Source organism: Poecilia mexicana, unplaced genomic scaffold (assembly GCF_051168715.1).
Source record: "Poecilia mexicana isolate PSO_F unplaced genomic scaffold, ASM5116871v1 scaffold_13, whole genome shotgun sequence".
Lineage (NCBI taxonomy): Eukaryota > Metazoa > Chordata > Actinopteri > Cyprinodontiformes > Poeciliidae > Poecilia > Poecilia mexicana.
Window position 1 is genome coordinate 781149 of NW_028263382.1, and position 19974 is coordinate 801122.

The 19974-nt window shown below is 39.1% G+C and overlaps 1 protein-coding gene across 1 annotated transcript in view; it reads left to right on the forward strand.

Moving 5' to 3' along the window:
* Window positions 1-19202, forward strand: part of sgsm2 (small G protein signaling modulator 2) — a 182480-nt gene extending 163278 nt beyond the window's left edge. Inside the window, exons 19-24 of the mRNA XM_088011428.1 lie at window positions 1523-1647; window positions 3189-3271; window positions 3465-3574; window positions 12488-12584; window positions 13590-13757; window positions 15731-19202. Of these exons, the coding sequence (XP_087867554.1) occupies window positions 1523-1647; window positions 3189-3271; window positions 3465-3574; window positions 12488-12584; window positions 13590-13757; window positions 15731-15819 (672 nt within the window). The 3' untranslated portion in view covers window positions 15820-19202. The remainder of the gene's footprint in view (window positions 1-1522; window positions 1648-3188; window positions 3272-3464; window positions 3575-12487; window positions 12585-13589; window positions 13758-15730) is intronic.
* Window positions 19203-19974: the final 772 nt, after the last annotated feature.

The following is a 19974-nucleotide window of genomic DNA, read 5'->3' on the forward strand; positions in this document are numbered from 1 at the left end:
CGTAGGCCCTGTAGCCTTTTCTGTTTAATCTGACTGTGCAAAAAGAAAAAACTAGAGATGTGCCAATCAGGTTTTTTCCTGCCGATACCGATACTGATCACCCATGAGGGCCGATCACCGATACCGATCACCGATACCGATCACATAATTATTATTTATTTATTTTTTATCATAAACCCTACCGGTTACATTATGTGGAAAAAGGAACCATGAATTCACCTTAATTTAGACAAAAACTTGTTTTTAATAACTTTTTCCAAGAAGAAAACTAAACAAAACAGGCATTGTGCAAATTGTACTGCTGTTGATAATACTATCTTTAACAGACTGATAACATATGAAGGCTCTGAAGAGGCTAAATAACGCAAAGAGCCAAAATAAAACCTCTCACTATTGCCAAAAAAATAAAAGTATAAAACATTCAAAGGCAAATACAGGTTCCATTACAATAAACAATCCAGAGTTACTGAATGAAAACTTCCTGATAGCATGGCGGCTAGCTGATTACTGCTAGTTCTGATTGGCTGTTTCTGACTGAGGGGAGTAATAATGCAGAACTGAGAGGAGATCGATTATTTTTTCAGATTTTCTGTCTCATGTTAGGACAACTAAAGTTTTAATACGTATGTAAAATTTATTTTTTTAGGTTAGATGCTGCAGCTTTAAGCAGAGGTTCGGTGTGAGTCACTACCAGGTGGAACAGAAGCGGCGCTCCGTCTGAAATATTACTACCTGTAGCGTGTAGCAGGTGTTCAACAGCGAGAGCAGAACCAGCGTCTTACACTGCAGCTCGAAGACCTAAATAATTTTGCGAGTTATTTGTTTAGCTTTCTGACCGTCATGCTAATCCGGGTGAGCGTAGCTGTGCGCTGCTTTACCTGCTATCTGATCCTCCGTATGTCTTTTTTACTGCAGTGAGCCTCGATGTAGCCAAACTCCGTCAAGTATGGCATTGTTTTTAGATTTGTCGTGTTGATGCATTTTGACGTGCTTCAATTTTCCGCCGCAACACACAAACTTCCCCATTCACTCAGTGCATTATAGTTCCACATCGCTTAGGATTTGTTGCTGCACGTTTGCGCAGTGTGAAGGAAAGAGGAGACCAGCTGCACAGGCAGGCTGGGAAATGAGATGCAGGTGATCGGTTTGTGTGATCGGCAACGAGAGACTGTGATCGGCGATCACTGATCAGACACCTTTTTCACGGAAATCGGCCGATTATGATCGGTGGCCGATCGATCTGCACACCTCTAGAAAAAACTGAACTAGAATTTGTATATTGAATATGTTTATCCCAATTCTGCTTTAATTTTATTCTGCTAGTCTTTGTGCATTCACTGGTCAGAAAAAGTTGAGATCTTCAACTTCCACACTCGCCGGTATCTGATTAGCACCAATTGGCTGATTGTACGTGGAGACGTGGAGCACAAGCTCCACTGAAACGTGTCCGGCCAGCGGACACGTCTCAGTGGAGCACAAGCAGGACTCCCAGTTATGTTGACTGTATTGTTTCCTCGTTCAGATCGAGCTTCTGGACATGGTCGCCCTCAACCTCCACAGGATAGACAAAGATGTACAACGGTGTGACCGAAACTATTATTACTTCACCACAGCCAACCTGGAGAAACTACGCAACATCATGTGCAGGTACACACAGCTGTGACCTCGCGGTGCTGGAGTCCTGCAGGCATAATAAAATGCTTTCCATTGAATGCATTTTCATTCAATGGAAAATAAATTTCAGCTGAAATCACAAAATCCAGCAAATATTCTTAAGATATTTGCATGAAATAAACTACTTTCACAGCTAAGAGGTTACAATTAGTTGCCATTTTCTGATTTTCTTGGAGTTTAAAGCAGGGTTCTGCAATCTTTGCAATCCAAAGAACCATTTTTGCCTTTAATCCAAATAAAGATTATTTAGAGCTGCAACCTTTTGAAAAAGGGACAGCCTATAATTTTTGATTATAGGTTAAAGGTTGCTTGTCATTTTTAAAGAACCAAAATTTATTTCTATTTTAGGTTTTGAAATAAAGAAAAATAGAAAACTTTTGGAAAAACAGAGGATGGAAACATTTTTCTCTATAAGATGTTGATATCTGTTGAAAGTGATGTAAAACAAACAAAAAAAACCCAACCCAGAATACATTGTTTCCAGCCTAATGACAAGAAAATACATCCAAAAAATACTACTGGTACTCTTAGTGTCATTCTATTGTGGAAATGCAATTCACACATTTAATGAAATGTGTAACTGAAAATTTGCAAAAACCTGCATTTAAGAAAAATGTATCTGTATTTAAAATCATTGGTTGGTTTGTTTAATCAAAGTTATTAAGAGCCATTGTGGAAGATCTAAAGATCCACAGGTTGTAGACCCCTGGTTTAAAATGCAAGAGCTGAAATAAAGTAGCAGGAATGTAAGCCTCTTTTAAATGTGGTGAAAAACTGTTCAAACCTCTTGAGCTTCAACCACAAACTTAAGAGTATTTCATTTGGGATTGAACCGATGGATGTATTTGATTTCATTCCAACTGAGTCAATATGCTGTAGAACTTTCTTTTTCCACATTTACAGCCGCTTGTAGGCATTAAGGGCAGCGAGTCCGTCCATATGACCAAATATTATCAATGTCCAACATTTAACAGATATTGCATCCAATCAATCCTTTGTGGTTAATATATTCCATAGACTGCAATGGCAATTGGCAACTTGTGCAGCTCTACTCAGCATGATGCTTCTACCATCATGTCATATCCCTAAAAGACCTGGGCATAGAAAAACATGAAACAAAAAAGTTCAACCTTGCAATTGGTTTTGTGGGAATATTTCGGAGATGAACTTATATTTTCAGATGTTTTGGGATTTGCAAAGTTCCATGAAAATATAATATTAAATATAAAATAAAATATTGTTGCAGCGCTATACAAAAATTACATATTAACACATGATCTACTCTATTTAAAGTGTCTTTGACATGATTAAACCATATACATTATTTAAAAAGATGAACTACTCTACTTTAAGTCCATGTACATACAAACTTTTAATAATAAATATTTCTCATACAATATTATAAATGCAGTGTTGCTGTTTTCTTCTGTAGTGACTAGGTCAAAGGGCAGCGGCATTTTGTGACGTAATGAGCTCCTGTATGTGTCTGTGGGTGTGTGTGCGTTTGCCTGTAGCTACGTGTGGGAGCATCTAGAGATGGGCTACGTTCAGGGCATGTGTGACCTGCTGGCACCGCTCATGGTCATCCTGGACGACGGTGAGAAGATGCTCTCTGTAGACTCTCCATGGTTGCCGTCAGTGTGAACAGATCAGACTGACGTAATGTAACTCAGCTGTTACTGATAATGACATGTTTTTCATTTCCTCTTTCATTTGAATTCATACGTCTGGACTGATGTGTTTTGCACCTGCGCAGGCTGCAGTAGCATATTGTCCTGTGTGTGTTTCAGAGAGCCTGGCATACAGCTGCTTCACTCAGCTGATGAAGAGGATGAGTCAGAACTTCCCTAATGGTGGAGCCATGGACACACACTTTGCCAACATGAGGTCGCTGATCCAGGTGAAGAGAACTGTGGTTTGTGTATGTATTCACCAGTGATGACAGTAACTTGTTAGTATCCAACCCCTTTTTACAGTAGCAAGAAATTAAATGCATTATCATTTCCAGTCCAGTAATCAGTTTAAAGTTACTTATCCAAATCACTGTTACTTACTATTTTTTGTCATTTTACTTTGTTATTTGCGTCTTGGGGAGAATTGTCTCACGTATAATACTCGGCAAATTTGGAATTCTGAAAATAAACGTGCCTAAAGTGGATATGTCATACTTATAAATGATTTCTTTTCACATATAAATCATTCAGTTATGATCTATATACAGTAGAACAGTGTTTTTCAACCACTGTTCCGCGGCACACTAGTGTGCCGCGAGTGATCGTCAGGTGTGCCGTGGAAATTATCCAATTTCACTTAATTGGTCTATAAAGATTTTTTGAAAACGAACTAATTAACTGCATATCATATGCCATTTTCGAGTGTCTGTGCTGTAGTAGTGTCTAGCGGCATAATCATGTAATTTTCTTATCACTAGATGGCAGTATGGAACATAGCATTGTACATTAAAACGAGAGAATAAGTGATGTATGAACGTGACATGTAGCGGTGAGAGCATTGCATCTAGCTAGCAGACTGTGACAGTGATGGAAAAGTTTTTGAAAAGAAAAAATACTAACTCCGATCTGGTCCCTGGACAAAATTCAGACCCAGATGAAGGTCCTAGTATAAGTGGATATCAAAAGAAGGCAGATACCGTCAGCTCGAGACAGTACAGTGAGAGTTACATTTCGTTTGGATTTACTTTTACCGGGGACGCAGCGACACCGACTCCGTTGTGCTTGATATGCGGTGAAAAGCTATCCAACAGTTCTATGGTACCAAGCAAGCTTAAACGCCATCTCCAAACGAAACACCCTTCACTTCAAAACAAGAATGCTGACTATTTTGTTCTCCTGCGGAAACACACGGAGAAACAGGCAACTTTTATGAGAAAAACCACGAAGGTAAATGAGAGAGCCCTTAAAGCTAGTTACCACGTAGCTGAACTTGTAGCTAAATCAAAAAGGTCCCACACTGTGGCAGAGACATTAATATTACCCGCCTGTAAAGCCATTGTAAAGGAGATGCTCGGACCTGAAGCGGTTAAAGAAATAGCAAAAGTCCCTCTTTCAGATAACACAATTTCGAGACGTATTGATGACATGTCTGCAGACATCGAAAGTGTGGTTTTGGAAAAGATCCGTATCAGTGAGAAATTTGCATTGCAACTTGACGAGTGTACTGATATTAGTGGACATGCTCAACTCTTGGCCAATGTGCGTTTTGTGGATGGAGACGCAATCAGAGAAAACTTCCTATTTTGCAAGACTTTACCAGAAAGGACAACAGGAGAGGAAATTTTTCGGGTCACATCAGAATATTTAGAACAAGGAGGACTTAAGTGGGAAAATTGCACGAGTGTCTGCACTGATGGAGCTGCAGCCATGGTCGGGCGCACCAAAGGCTTTGTAAGCAGAGTGAAGGAAAGAAACCCAGATGTAATTATTACGCATTGTTTCTTACACCGTGAGGCCCTCATGGCCAAGACTTTACCAGCAGACCTAGCTCCTGTGTTGAATGATGTTGTGCAAATGGTAAACTTTGTGAAGGCAAGACCTGTGAAAAGCCGCATATTTGCATCTTTGTGTGAGGAAATGGGAGCAGAGCATAAGACCTTGTTGTTTCATACGGAGGTCCGATGGTTGTCACGCGGCAAGGTACTAGCCCGTGTGTATGAGCTGCGGGAGGAACTCAGAGTGAATCTGACAAATGAGGGGTCGGATTACGCAAAGCGGCTTGCAAGTGATGAGTGGTGTTCAAGGCTAGCATATCTGGCGGATATTTTTCATCATCTGAATGAACTGAATGCACGGATGCAGGGCCGAAATGAAAACCTGCTCACAAGTACAGATAAAATTAACGGATTCCGCTCAAAGGTGCATCTCTGGCAACAACATGTGGAAAGTGGGAACCTTGAAATGTTCCCACTAACCAAGGAATGGCAAAATGTTCACACTGCTGCACTGTGCGAAATAATAGGTACACATTTAAAAACTCTCGAGGAGAAGATGTCATTTTATTTCTCTTCAGCCTTCACTGAATGCCTTGACTTTGTTAGGGATCCATACAGCTCAGCAGTTGTTGGCAAGAATATGACTTTACAGGAGCAGGAAGAACTAACTGAACTGAGACAAAATCGTGGTTTAAAGCTGAGCTTTGCTGATCTACCTTTGGACAGTTTTTGGTTGACTGCTGCCAAGGACTTCCCTATTCTGGCAAACAAAGCGATTTTGACATTGCTCCCATTTTCCACAACATATCTGTGCGAAGTGAGCTTCTCAAGCCTAACTACCATAAAAACTAAAACCAGAGAGAGACTGAGAGCTGTTGAGGAAGAGCTTCGTGTGTGTCTTTCTTCAATTCCTGCCAGAATATCAGCTCTGTGTTCATCCAAACATGCACAGGTTTCACACTGAGTAAAATGTAGAGAATGGCTAACAGAATGCTTATGGACAGAATTAGTTTGTAAAATACTTTGAAGTTTTCTACCTCTTTAAATTTAAGACCACATTGTTGTGGCACTGTTAAGTTGTATTTTTGAAGTGGGCATGTTAAGTGCAATTTGAAATAAATATAAATTATGATAAAAATATATTTTTTTGTTTATTTGATTCATATTCAAGACACTTTGATAAGAATGACTATATATGTAGTACAGGTGGCTACAGAGTATCTTTGTTTACAATTTTGGTTGGTGGTGTGCCGCGAGATTTTTCCAATGAAAAAAGTGTGCCTTGGCTCAAAATGGGTTGAAAAACACTGCAGTAGAACTGCAATGCTTCCTTGTTATTACAGGTCTATAAACCCCTCCTCCAGGGCACAAAGCGTTTCACTCCACCCTGTTCCACCATTTTTGTAGTTTGATAGCAGCAATACAATTATCTACCAGCAGAGAAACTTCTTATTCCTAAGTTTATTAAAAGTCAACAACAGAAGACTTGCTCATCCAACCTTACATGTTGGAGCCATAGTCTGACACACAGCAGGAGAATAAAGACGACGAGCCTGAAGAGCCACATATTCAAATGAATGTATTTTAATGGTGTTATTACACTATGTATTTACACCCTTACCATCCATACCAACTACCCACAATATGCAGAATAATTTTTCTATAGTGTCCTGGCATGTCAGATACCTATTAAAATATTAATGCTACCACAATATGAATGAAGTAAACAAAACCTCAACACAATTTTCAAATTTTTTCACTCCAAGACACTCAAAGTACACAAAAATGTATTTGAGGGCTAAAAAAGTGGATTTTGCATCATATGTCCCCCCACGTCTGTTTTGAGAAACTCATATTTTTCAATAAAATTATTTAGTGCTAGGATGAGGTGTTAAGTCAAAAAGGCCATTTCACAAAACTTCAACGCACTTTTTCACACGAGTCATGTGATCAAAAACCAGATGTTACTACTGACAGAAAAGACAAAGACAACAGAAAGTGGTAGGAGGATGATGATGTGGCATGTTTTTTAATGACTTATTGCGAGAACAAATTTATTCACATGTGATTTCGATTGCATTTCTTATTTAATGAAAATGCCGCAATTGTGAAATTGTGTTTTTTCTACATTAGCGGAATATCACAAAGTCGCCCATTTGTAATTGAAACTCAGCTTCTGGGGTCAGCAACTTGTTAATTAGTGTCCAACCTTTTTTTCAGTAATCAGTAATCCATCACGTTGCTACTTCCAATGCAGTCATTAGATTAAAATCATTTATTCAAGTCACTGTGCTATTTTTGTCGTTTGACTTAGTAGAAAGCTTTCCTTCTGAGTCTTTGGGAGTTAAGTCTCATGTTTAGTACCAGACAGTGACACATATATAAACAATGGAGGGTGGAGGAAATTGTGTTTTCTAACTGAAAATAAAAGCCTTTATTGAGTTTGTCATGATGTGGTGGTGTTGACGGCAGTTGCCACCCCAAACGAGAGCCTTGCCACCCCTGTTGCCACCCCAGCTAGCGATAATGAATTCAATAAATAGTTATGGCAAATCGGACATTAAGTGCATGAAACTTTTTTTTCCGACAACATTGAATGCAACACAATGTAACCTGTCACCCACTGCTAAGTAGCGGGAAGTGCGAGAGAAGGACAGAGCGCCAGCAGCATTGATATATGTTACTGGACTGGACATTACGTGATTTATCATAAGTCACACATGCGCCATTGCTGTCCATTGAGTCAGGAATATCGGTGGTCAGGAAAATACTACAATCACGCAAAGAATCAGAACAACGGACGCAATGTTTAGCAGTTAATTCAACCATATATAATGGTAATAAGGGCTTCAGATTTGGTGAGGAAATCGTTTTAATTTAAAGAAAACATTGAACAAGTGAGCAGTGGGTCAGTTATACTAGCCTAACTGTTGCTGGCCTGGTATTGACTTTGATACCCTTAGCATGTGCTGCGCAATTCGGTGTGTTTTGGTTCCATTAGCACTAAACAACCCGCCCACCAAGTCATCAGTAGAGCAGCTGTTTAAATCAGCTAATCAACCACCGCGGTAGTCAGGCGGAAACTTATTAATAATCATAATATAGACATTAAGCCTGATAACATAATGTAACAGACTGGATGTTCTGTTTTAGTGTTTTTGCTACTTTTTTGTGTGGGAAATGTTTGCTTTTTGGTGTTGATTCCCCTGCAGGGATCGGTAATCTCTGTTCTATCTGCTCTTTGAGCCGTTGTTTGTGGGTTGCCATGGGAACGGGTCGTGTGTAATACCGACATACAGAGCGAGAAAAGGCGGAATCTACTTTTTGTATTATTTACAGAGTCTATTTGTAGGTTGATAATTGTTGATTTTACTTATTTTTGTTTTATTATTTTTCTTATTTATTTTCTAAATTTAGACAGGAAGTAATGTGGGTCAGTCCACTTTCTATAAGTGCAGGGGCCTGGTGAAGGACAGCATGCATTTGGGTTTGGGGCCGATGGTTTTTACCAGAGCAAGAGTGGTAGCATGAGAACAAATGAAAGTTTGATCTCTGTAATTGTTTGGTGAAAGAGGAAAATAAATCATCAAGAACAATCAATAAGTTTGGACATTGAACCTTCTTTTGCCTGTGTCGAGAAACTTGACCCCAGTGTCTTAGTGGAACTTTTATTGGATGTTTGGCTTGGCAAACAATCAGAAGTGGTTCTGTCTAGTTTGGTTCTTCACCTGTTTATCAGCTTTGTTGTACCTTTATTGTGGTACACTGCAGCTGCTGCAATTCCTAAAAGCAAGTGACAAAAACTGAGCTAATCCCCTGTGTTCGCAAAACGCATACAATCGTCAAATTGTATGCGTGTGTGATATTTTGGTAGTGTATATGTATATTTATAACAGTCTGACGACTGTTATAAATATCACCACGTTTTGCGAACACTACGGCTCCTACAGCATATTTAAAATAAAACAATTGACCAATATAAATAGAAATTCGCCCCTTCTTGCATCTTGACAGAACTAACAGAAACTTAACTGTTTATAGATTTTTATCATGGAGAATTTATCAAACATCAGTTTTCTAATCTTTATTTTAAGTTGTATTTAATAGATATGTCTAATAACAAATGATGGCGCTACTAATATTTTTGTGACAGATTTCTCCTTGTCCTGTATTGGGATAAAATAGTTTTCTGGACACAATGAATCACATAGCGACCAATAGGAGCTGTCCAGTCCAGTATTACATATCAATTAGGAGTATGAAAGACATAAAAATAATTAACTATACCACATTAAGAAATTGTATTAAGCCTCGGTGCTATATGAAGCTCATTTTGAAACAATGCAAGTTAAAAACAATATTTCTGCCACCCCTGAAAAAATCCCTGCCCCCCTCTTGCCACACCATAAATATTTTTCTAGATCCGCCCCTGCCTGGGAAACAATGAAGGGGGAAGAGACAGGACACCACAGAGACTCACAGGGAAACGGTTCTAAATAAACACACAGAAAAACTCTAATCAACATTGAAAAAACTAATCCTTTTAGTTTTTTTCTAGGTTGTATATGTAGCATATTTGTGTCAGCTAGAGATCATCATCTCTAGCTGACACTATTAACAATATTAAGGTTTGTTGTTCCCCCTGTGCTGATGACAAAGTGCTGTTCTTAAACTCGTGAAAATAGGGAGGAGACAGAAAAACAAGTTGTTTTCAGTAAACGTTGGTGGATTGTTCCAAAAATTTGTATAATATCGATAGCAGTGCAGTACCAGTATTTGATCAACACTGTCGTGGTAAAATTGATGCAATGGTTACATATTTCATCTTGAAATTTTATTTGATTTTTGCATTGTAGTTTCTCAATAGTTTTGTTTTGATTTGTTGTCAAATTATAATTTTCTGCACTTTGTTTTAGGGAAAAATACAAACACATTTCTTTACTTTTCAATTGTTTTTGTTTATCGAATCAAATCAAATTTTATTTATACAGCACATTTCAGCAACAATACATTTCAAAGTGCTTTACATCATAAAAACACAAAAATACAAAGTCTTAGAAGACACAGTCAACATTTGAAACATTTAGTCAAGTGTCATTGTTGATTGTCTCAAAAGCAACTCTAAACAGGCCGATATTTAGTCTAGATTTAAAGGCATTCACATTTTAGGTGTCTTGCAGTTTTCTTGAAGTTTGTTCCAGATTTTTGTTGTATAGAAGCTGAATGCTGCTTTTCCTCATTTGGTTCTGGTTTTAGGGATCCCGAGCAGACCAGAACCAGATGACCTGAGAGGTCTGGAAGGTTGAAAGAACAACAGGAGATATTTAATGTATTGTGGTGCTAAGCTGTTCAGTGATTTATAAACTGACAACAGTACAGTGACAGTCTCATTTTATTAAAGAATTTTGTAGACCAAAACTTTGACCAAATTCTGTCTTAGATTTTAACAAAATAATTCAAAGGAAGCCAACAAAAACACCGAGCGGTCAGAAGAAGTTGTATTATTTATTTACATAATAAAACGTGCCAATATTGTATGAGGGGCCGTTTAGGATAAAAACTGTTTTCTCTCACACACTACTAAAAACTCATACACACACAAAATATGTGTATTTTGTATATGTAGGATATATATTATCAGTACTTATATGGTAAGTATATGGTGTGTGTGGCACCATATACAATTTTTTTCTCTTACACACAAAATACAAAAATTGCTCATACACACTACTAAAATATCACACGCAAACAATTTTTTCTCTCATGCATACATAAAAAACTAAGATTGCACATATAAACTAATAAAATATAGACCCATTTTTTTGTATGTGTGAGAGACATTTTTTGTATGGGACTCAGTATTTGTATGTGTGAGAGTTGTCACGGAAGAGGCGGGGCATAATTTGGAGATCAGCTCGTGCATGTGTTGATACCACAGTGAAGTTAGCTACAAGTTGGATATTGGAGCTCCACGGTGTTTAGCTCAAGGTTAATCCGATATATGAACACTAATTTCGGCCAGCCGTTCTCTACCGCTCCCTCCTCAAGCGCTCGGAGATTGAATAAGCCCTAAGTGATTAGGGCTTATTCGGGTTCTAAGGCCGCTTACTCTGGCTCTAACGCCGGAGTATTTAAAATTATATTTAAAATTTTTAAATATTTTAAATTCATTGGAGGTTCTAAGTGAACCTCCGAGCGCTTGAGGAGGGAGCAGTAAAGAACGGCTGGTCGAAATTAGCGTTCATAAATCGGATTAACCTTGAGCTAAACGCCGCTTAAATAAGCGATCTGATCTCCAAATTGTGCCCCGCCTCTTCTGTGACAATTCACACATACAAAAAATTGAGTCCCTCTCACATACAAAAAAATTTGTCTATATTTTATTAGTTTATATGTGCAATCTTAGTCTTTTATGTATGCGTGTGAGAAAAAAAATTGTTTGCGTGTGTGATATTTTAGTAGTGTATATGCACAACTTTTATATTTTGTGTGTGTGAGAGAGTATGCGTGTGTGATATTTTGGCAGTGTGTATCCACAATTTTTGTATTTTGTGTGCGTAAGAGAAAAATCGTATGCATGTGTGATAATTTAGTGGCGTGTATGCGCAATTTTTGTATTTTGTGTATGCATGTGTGATATTTTAGTAGTGTATGTGCAATTTTAGTATTTTTTGTGTGTAAGAGAGAAAAATTGTATGCGTGTGTGATATTTTAGTAGTGTGTTTGTACAATTTTAGTATTTTGTGTGTGTGTGTGTGTGTGTGTGCGTGTGTGTGAGAGAGAAAAATATTGTATGCGTGTGTGATATTTTGGTAGTGTATATGCGCAATTTTTCTATTTTGTGTATGCGTGTGGGAGAAAAATTGTATATGTGTGTGACATGTTAGTAGTATATGTGTGCAATTTTAATATTTTGTGTGTGTGTGTATGAGTTTTTAGTAGTGTGTGAGAGACAAAACAGTTTTTGTCCTAAACGGCCCCTCATAATATTGGCCATTCTAACCATATTGGCCATATTTATTTTTTGGATCTATACAAAAAGAGAGCAGCTCTTATTTGGTTGCCCTCTTCCATATCTGGAGGAGATCTACAGGACCTAACCCTAACCCGCAGCATCACCAACAACCCCTCACATTCCGACCACCCTCAGGAGGGGCCTCAGGGCAATAAAGTCAAGAAGAAAGATAAAGTCTTTGAACCTACTAAAGTATCTAGCTTCAAATTTATTTTTATGTTGAGACGGCGGGGGCTGTTGCTGGCAGCTTTTGAATATAACTAATAAAGTTGCTTGTAGTCAAGCAACTTTTAACTTTGGTGTTCCCATGGGATCCATTGTGTAAACTCTGCTGTCCCTCCTGCTGCCAGATCCTGGACTCTGAGCTGTTTGAACTGATGCAGCAGAATGGAGACTACACACACTTCTACTTCTGCTACCGCTGGTTCCTGCTGGACTTCAAACGAGGTAAAGGCTCCACCTCACTGCATGCTTTAGCTCAATGAGGTGGACTCTTCTCCCGAACAGCTTCAGGAGGGCCACTTGCACCACCTGCACTGTGATATCAAAGGCCACACAAGAGAGTGGTATGTTTATTTTAAGAATCCCTTAAAATAAACCCTCACGTTGTTTTTGTTTTTATTTCATTTATATCAGATGTTGTGAATTAATTCATCAAAAGTGGAATACATTTTATGACTATGTATTTTATAACTGACAGTATGAAAAAAGGGTTGTGTTTTTATCCTGTGCAGATAAATATCTGCTGTATGCATATGTCATCATTAGGAAGGAAATTTAGACATACAGTGGATATAGAAAGTACTCAGACCCCTTTAAATGTTTCACTCTTTGTGTCATAACAGCCATTTGCTAAAATCAAAAAAATTTATATTATTTCTCATGAATGTACACTCAGCATCCCATCTTGACAGAAAATAACAGAAATGTAGAAATTTTTGCAGATTTAGTAAAAAAGAAAAACTGAAATATTACATTGTCATAAGTATTGAGACTCTTTGCTTAGTATTGAGTAGAAGCACCTTTTACTTTTTGTATTTCAGTGGACAGCCCAAGATGGATACAGAGCTCCTTGCATGTAAATGTCTCTCAATGGTAAATGCAAATGAACTCTGATCATAAAAGTATAAAAGTAAGACTATAAAAGTTGGTTTGCGGTCTGAGAGAGAAATTTGAATGATTGATTTGAAAGGTATGCATGTACATTTTGGCAAAAAATACAGATCCTGGACATTACCTTCTGAACTCTTCTGGACCACTGGTAATTTCATGTATTTTTCTTTGGGCTGCGTCTTTTGGCTTCATTGAAGTTATGGTAGTTAAGTCGATCAGGCAAAAAAAAAAAAAATTTGCTCTTAAGAAAAGCAACCAGTGAAGGGTTGAATCTGCCCAAGTGCCCAACCTTAATATATATGTATATATATGTGTGTGTGCGTGCGCATGTGTGTGTAGAGCTTCTGTATGAGGATGTTTTTGCAGTTTGGGAGGTGATCTGGGTGGCTCCCAGGATCTCATCTCGCCACTTCGTCCTCTTCCTGGCCCTGGCACTGGTTACGCTGTACCGTGAGATCATCATAGACAACAACATGGACTTCACTGACATCATCAAGTTCTTTAATGGTACGACATGTTATTCACATTTCTATCATCAGGGAATAGTTTTTTATTCCTGTTAATAGAGTCCAAAGAGTACAAGACTCTTTGGACAAATGTCAAAAAAACTCATTTAAAGGCTACAGTGTAGATATAAAATAACACTCAAGTCCAGAGAAATGTGCAACTGAATCTGTTAATTTAAAAATGTATAAAATGCACGTCTATTTGAGCATTAAATTTACAATAAGTGACAATAAAAAAACTGCAAACAGAAAAGATGTACAGCATGGATGTAAACATGTATTGAGTTTGTTTTGATAACCAGAAAAATGTTAGGATGCAGCAGTCTACTACTAACAGAGTCAGAGAAGGCCATAAGTTCATAAGTCCTGGAGCATAAGTTAATACCTTATAGAACCATGTTTTGTAATGTGGTGACCATTTATACCTATGTCTGCAGGTATAAAGACTGAAATAATTCCTAACCTTTTCTTTGCAAAACCATATAATCTCAGTTGGGTTGGATGGAGAGCCCTTTAAGTCTTGCCACAGATACAGTGCATTAACATAGTTGAATCTGAGCCTTTCTAGTGAAACTATGTCTGTATGAGTCATTTTCTTGCTGGCAGCTGACCATCCACTCTGACCAGATGTCAGATGTCCCTCCCCTGTCCCATTCACATCCTCCAGGTTTAAGGGAGTGGGTATTGAAGGCCCATGCCGCCTCCCTACAAGGTGCCGGCCTGGGCAGTTGCCCACGTCACCCATATCACAAACCACCAATAGTTAAAACTGTCACTATGTCATGACAGTATGTTTTGTGACAGATTCTACTATTTCCATCTGAAGACATGCACTGTCCCGACAGAAAACAACCAATCAGAAGTAGGAGGAGTGTCTTAGTTGGTTGGTCAATCACCCTTATGTACATGGTGCTAAATGTTCAGATGGTGAAGAAACAACTTACCAATTCAGGAAAACCGTTGATCAGCCATCATTGGTGGTCATGCTAACTAGCTTTAGCATTCGCAACAGTCTCTGCTAGCTGCAGCAAATCAGAAGGGGAGAGGCGGTGAGCAGTGCCACACAAAGTGATTGACAGCAGTAAAACCTGCCTCCTCGCTCTGATTGCGTGTCTCAAGTTAGCACTGGGATGAGGTGGAGGAGCTCGATTGGTTTTCACAGATTATGTTTCTCATACCATAATGAGACAGTGACAGTTTCAACAAATGTCTAAAATTGTCAAGGGGTGTGGTTGGTGGTGGTGAGGAGAGACGCAGAGAACCCAGGTTATGGTGAAGATAATGAAGATTTTAATGATGAAGATGCTCAAATTCAGTCCAAGCACAGGCAGCACGGCAGAGAGACAGGCACACAGCCAAATACCGGTAGCAACTGATAAAACTGGACATGAAACGAGAGCACGCACAAACCAGGACTTGGCAGTTCCACTGGTGAGTACGATATAATGTCAGAGCAGAAACAAAACCCACTAGACGTTAGACACAGTTAGACAAGGACCCGACAAAGAACACAGACAACAGGTGGGTTTAAATACACACGGGGTAATCGGGAAATGAGACACACCTGGGGAGCAATCAGCGGGGAGGACAGGACAGAGACTCACAGGAAACAGGGCTGAACACAGAAAAACTCAAAAATAAACACACAGAAACACGGAACCTAACAAAAATATACTTTTTATAAAATTACATACTGCAGATTTAGGGCATTGGACATTTTTTTTCTAAACAGGTTGAATATAAATACCCAACACACTTTTCTAATATTTTAAATGCTAACAATTTGGGAAAACCCTATATCATTTTTCCTCATAATTTCTGACTTCGCCATGTTGGTCTATCACGTAAATTACACTGGAATTTCTGTCACATGACAACATGACAAAATTGTTTCTAGAGTGCATAGCGATGTTGTCGGAACTGCTGTTGCTTGAACCAGCTGCACAGGATGTTTACATGTGTCTTCTTCGGCAGAGATGGCAGAACGTCATGATGTGCAGCTTATCTTGCGGATGGCACGTGAGCTGGTGCACAAAGTCCAGTCTCTGATGGACAACAAGTAACTCTACAAGGAATAACTGGGAGGACTGGGAATGTGTGCAGCCTGGTGTTAGAGACAGTTTCCTGGCCTCCACACATCCAGACCTGGCTATGGGGGTCCAAATGAAAATCCCAGTGGGGATCCCAAAGGAGATCCTATTGGAAGTCCCAGTGAAGGTCCCCGTGGGGGTCCCAGAGGGAGCTCCAGTAGGGTTGCCAGTAAAGGTCCCAGTGGGGGTTCCAGTGGAAGTTGGGGAGCATCACATGACTGCTTGGCTCTTGCGTTCTGTTTACATGTTCCTTCACCTGGAATGCTGGTGTCTGTTCAGACATTTGGATTTGTCTGCATGCTAGTGAGTTAAATCACACTGTGAACGCATTCTTCAGCCCCCCAGTGTGTGCATGAGAACACACACATCTTTCTGGCTCTTCTCCCAGAGTCCCCTCCTTTTACTGACTCTGGAACTCCTCATTCGGGAAGCCAGTAAGGAAAACTGAAGCGCCATCCGTTTGCCTAACATGTTCCTCAGTGCAGCACCACAGGAGGCCCCAAGAGGGTAGTATTTACACACAACATTGTTGGAGGAGCAGAAGACTTTGCCACGAAGATGCTTTCATCAGTGACCAAATGAACTGTGCCAACTACCTTTTCTCGAGTGTTTTCTACAAGCATGTGTGTTTTTAGCTGTTCGCCACCTTTTTAATGTTTCTTTCATTGTAACCACAAATGTTGCCTTTTATTGACAGCCCAAGGTACTTAGATGCACTTTTCACCTAGAGTATCCTTAGTGGTGCTTATGAAGGCTGCATCCAACTTGCCGGAGGCATGAAGTGGCAGTGAATGAATTGCAGCCAGTTTTCCTGCACATGGCGTTATGTGTCTGAAGCATGTGTGGAACAAACCAGAACAGCACAACCACAAAGGGAAAAGCACACAGACTTAATTTCTCTGGTGGGTCATTAAAAGGGGGTGGGGATCAGTTAGGATGAACATAGTGATACAATTTCCACAACTGACTGGATGAGTTCAGTTGTGGCTATCTTCAGCGGTCTTTGGTCAAGAGGTGGGTAGGTTGGTCAACCTGGATAGGTTGCCAGCTCATCGCAGGTTAACATAGACACACAGAGCAAACACACATCCATCCCAAAGGGCAATATAGAGCAACTGCTCTATATTGACTGTTTAGTTAGTTAACTAACTAAACAGTCATATTTTTGGACTGTGGAAGGAAGTCGGAGTACCTGGAGAAAATCCATGCATTCACATAAAGGACATGCAAGCTCCACCCAGAAAGACCCCAGACTGTGTTTTCCCCTCCATGCTGATCAGAACAGATTTTAAAATTATTTTATGATTCGCCCAGTCTGTTATAACCTGCATTTCCATTACAAATTTACACAAAACTTTTGTCAATACTCTGCTAATGTAAAAAAAAAAACACAATTGTGCAATTGCTGTTTCAATTAATAAGAAGCGCAATTAAAATCCCACATGAATAAGTTTGTACACTCAGTAAGTCATTAAAAAACATGCTGTGCCACCATTCTCCAACTTCCTGGAGTCTTCATGGATTGTGCCAGTGGCAAGATGTAATGTCTACTTTTCACATGACTTTCTGAGTTCAGATACTCGTTTCCTCCCATAATCCCTTAAGCATGTGAGGTAGATTACTTGGGGACTACTTGGCCCTCCAGTGTGAGGGAGTGTGTGGTTGTTCCTGAACTGGCTCTGTGATGGACCTGCTACCTGTTCAGGTTGACTCCGCCTCTCAGCCAGTCACTGCTGGGTCAGGCTGCAGCCCTGCTCCACTAACCAGGTTTACAAGGGTATGCCAAAAAAAAAAAAAAAACTACACCAGCTGTTTTAAGGCACAAAACAACACAGCTATTCATTGTAGCATCGCTTCTAAATTCTGGTCTTTCCATTTTTTGCAAATTTGTTGCTGTTTTAGAAGGACAACAGTCAGTGTCAGAAATATTTGGAGAAAAGCTGTATTGTCTGGTTATTATGAAGCATCATAACAGAAGTTTAAAGGAAGAGGAACTCTACACTTTTAAGTTTTAAACTGGGAAGAATTGTGCTCTGATCTGAAGACACCATGCCATTCTTAAACTTGCTACATCAACAATCCTGTCTGGAAAAAGTGGCTGCAATTGTTCAGTTGGAATTTGATAACCAGCCTAAATGAAAAATCCTCTCCCCCCCCCCCCCAAAAAAAAAAAACATTTTGCATTTTACTGATTCAGATCTTAAAAGTCCAGAGAAGGCGTAATTTCTTCTGCATCTGGTGGATTGGTGTTGTAGAAGGCTAGTTTGAGCACATTTCTTTCTGGCTCTGGAGTGAACCAGAGCCAGTTGATACAGTTTCCTCTCTGCACCATCAGTGTGACCCTTCTCAACATGTCCAACATGGCTGCATTTTTCTGGTCATCCAGCATGGACCTCCACCTGTGATACAAGTGCCAAGAGTCTTCCCCAAACCCTGAAATGTACTGTAGTCATCTGGCTCTCTGATGTTAGTCTGACCCCAAGAACAGGTGGTGGTGTGGATGTACCTTGCCACAGCGCCTGCTCCCTCTCCCTCGTGGCGACTGAGGTTCAGGTTGGGGGAGGGTGGGAACAGGCGTCTGTGGCAGAACTTCTTCCATTCAGGACACTGTGTACCAAAGCCTTGAAACAGCCCCCTCTTTGGCATGATGACAATGTGCAATTTCATACTGCATCTTGAAGACTGACTGTTTACTATGTGTGTAAAATATTTTTGGAAATAGTGTTCTTGACTACTGTGCAATTTCTGTTGTTTGGGAACCCCATCAAAGTCTATATTGCTTATACATACAAATGAACCAAAAGCCCAATTATTTGTATTCAGACTGAACATATATAAATAAATAAATCTATAACTTATTTTCAGATCTATTTTTCTGTTGGTTCTAACAGCACTAATCGGAGGTGTGTACTGTGCAGAGATGCAGAATGTGTGCAGACTGTGTTATACATTGACTGTTAAGTGTTCTTTATCAATGTTGTGCACTGACTTTAAGATTTACAATTATTTAAGAGAGCTAATGACTGCATTTCCAAACTTGTATTGGTCAGGATGTATCATTTGCCTTGAATGTAACGTGTTATTAAAGAAGAGGTGGTTCATTAGTTTGCTGTTCATTTATTTCAATAAAATATGAAAAGATGCTGCAATAATGGAAACAGGACAAAAATGTTTGGTGTTTTAAGGAATGTGAACTAACTGCATTAAATATGTTCTGATTGATTTATTCATTATAAGACATAAATGTTTTCAGCAAACTTGTTTACAAAAAGAAGGGTGTTGGACGCAGCTTGCACAATATTGCAAAAAGTGTGAATGAAACTAATATTTAAAAATAAACATAAAAGCAGATTGTATGAGTTGTACATATGGATGCATTTGACTGCAAAGTTGACTTATCTTGGATAAACTGGCAATGATTTAATCTGAAAGTTAAAAAAAAAAGACAATAAACCAACTCGGGGCTGGGCCACAGCTTGCCTTCTCTGGGTCTGCTCCATTCCATTCTTCCAAATACTAACTGTGTTTCTATCAACATTTTTTATGCATATTGTGGAAATTTAACATTGAAAAAGTTGAAATAACTTCAATTTTAGTGGGGCTTCGAGAGGATTCCCAAGGTGAGACTTGTCTGCTGCAGTTATTGCACCTCTTTCACTCCAACGCCAAAAAAGCATTTAAAATGAAAAACTTTTCAACAATATGACAAAAGATTTCATGAATCTCAAGCTGGTAGTTTTTTTCTTTAATTGAAACTCGTTAAAGTTCAGGATTAAGTACTCAGGCTAAAGCTGCAAAGTATAAAATAGATAATCTGAGAAAAAAAAATCAAGCTCCTCCACTTCCTTCCAGCAGAGCACTAATTAGTAAAATGCACTGTGACAGAGAGCAAGAAGCAGCATAAGAGGACAGATGAGAGGTAATTTGATGATGGCAGGAAGGAACGGCAGAGGTTGTCTCTATCCCATCTCATAATGATAATGGCTAATCTTCACTAGTTGCAATTAGGTCTGTCATGATAAATTTTGCAGAGCGATTGTCTAAAAAATTATTGTGATATAGTTTAGTATTGTTTCAAGACCTTTTGACACTAATAATGCATGCGGTTTCCTGCCATAGATAGATCAC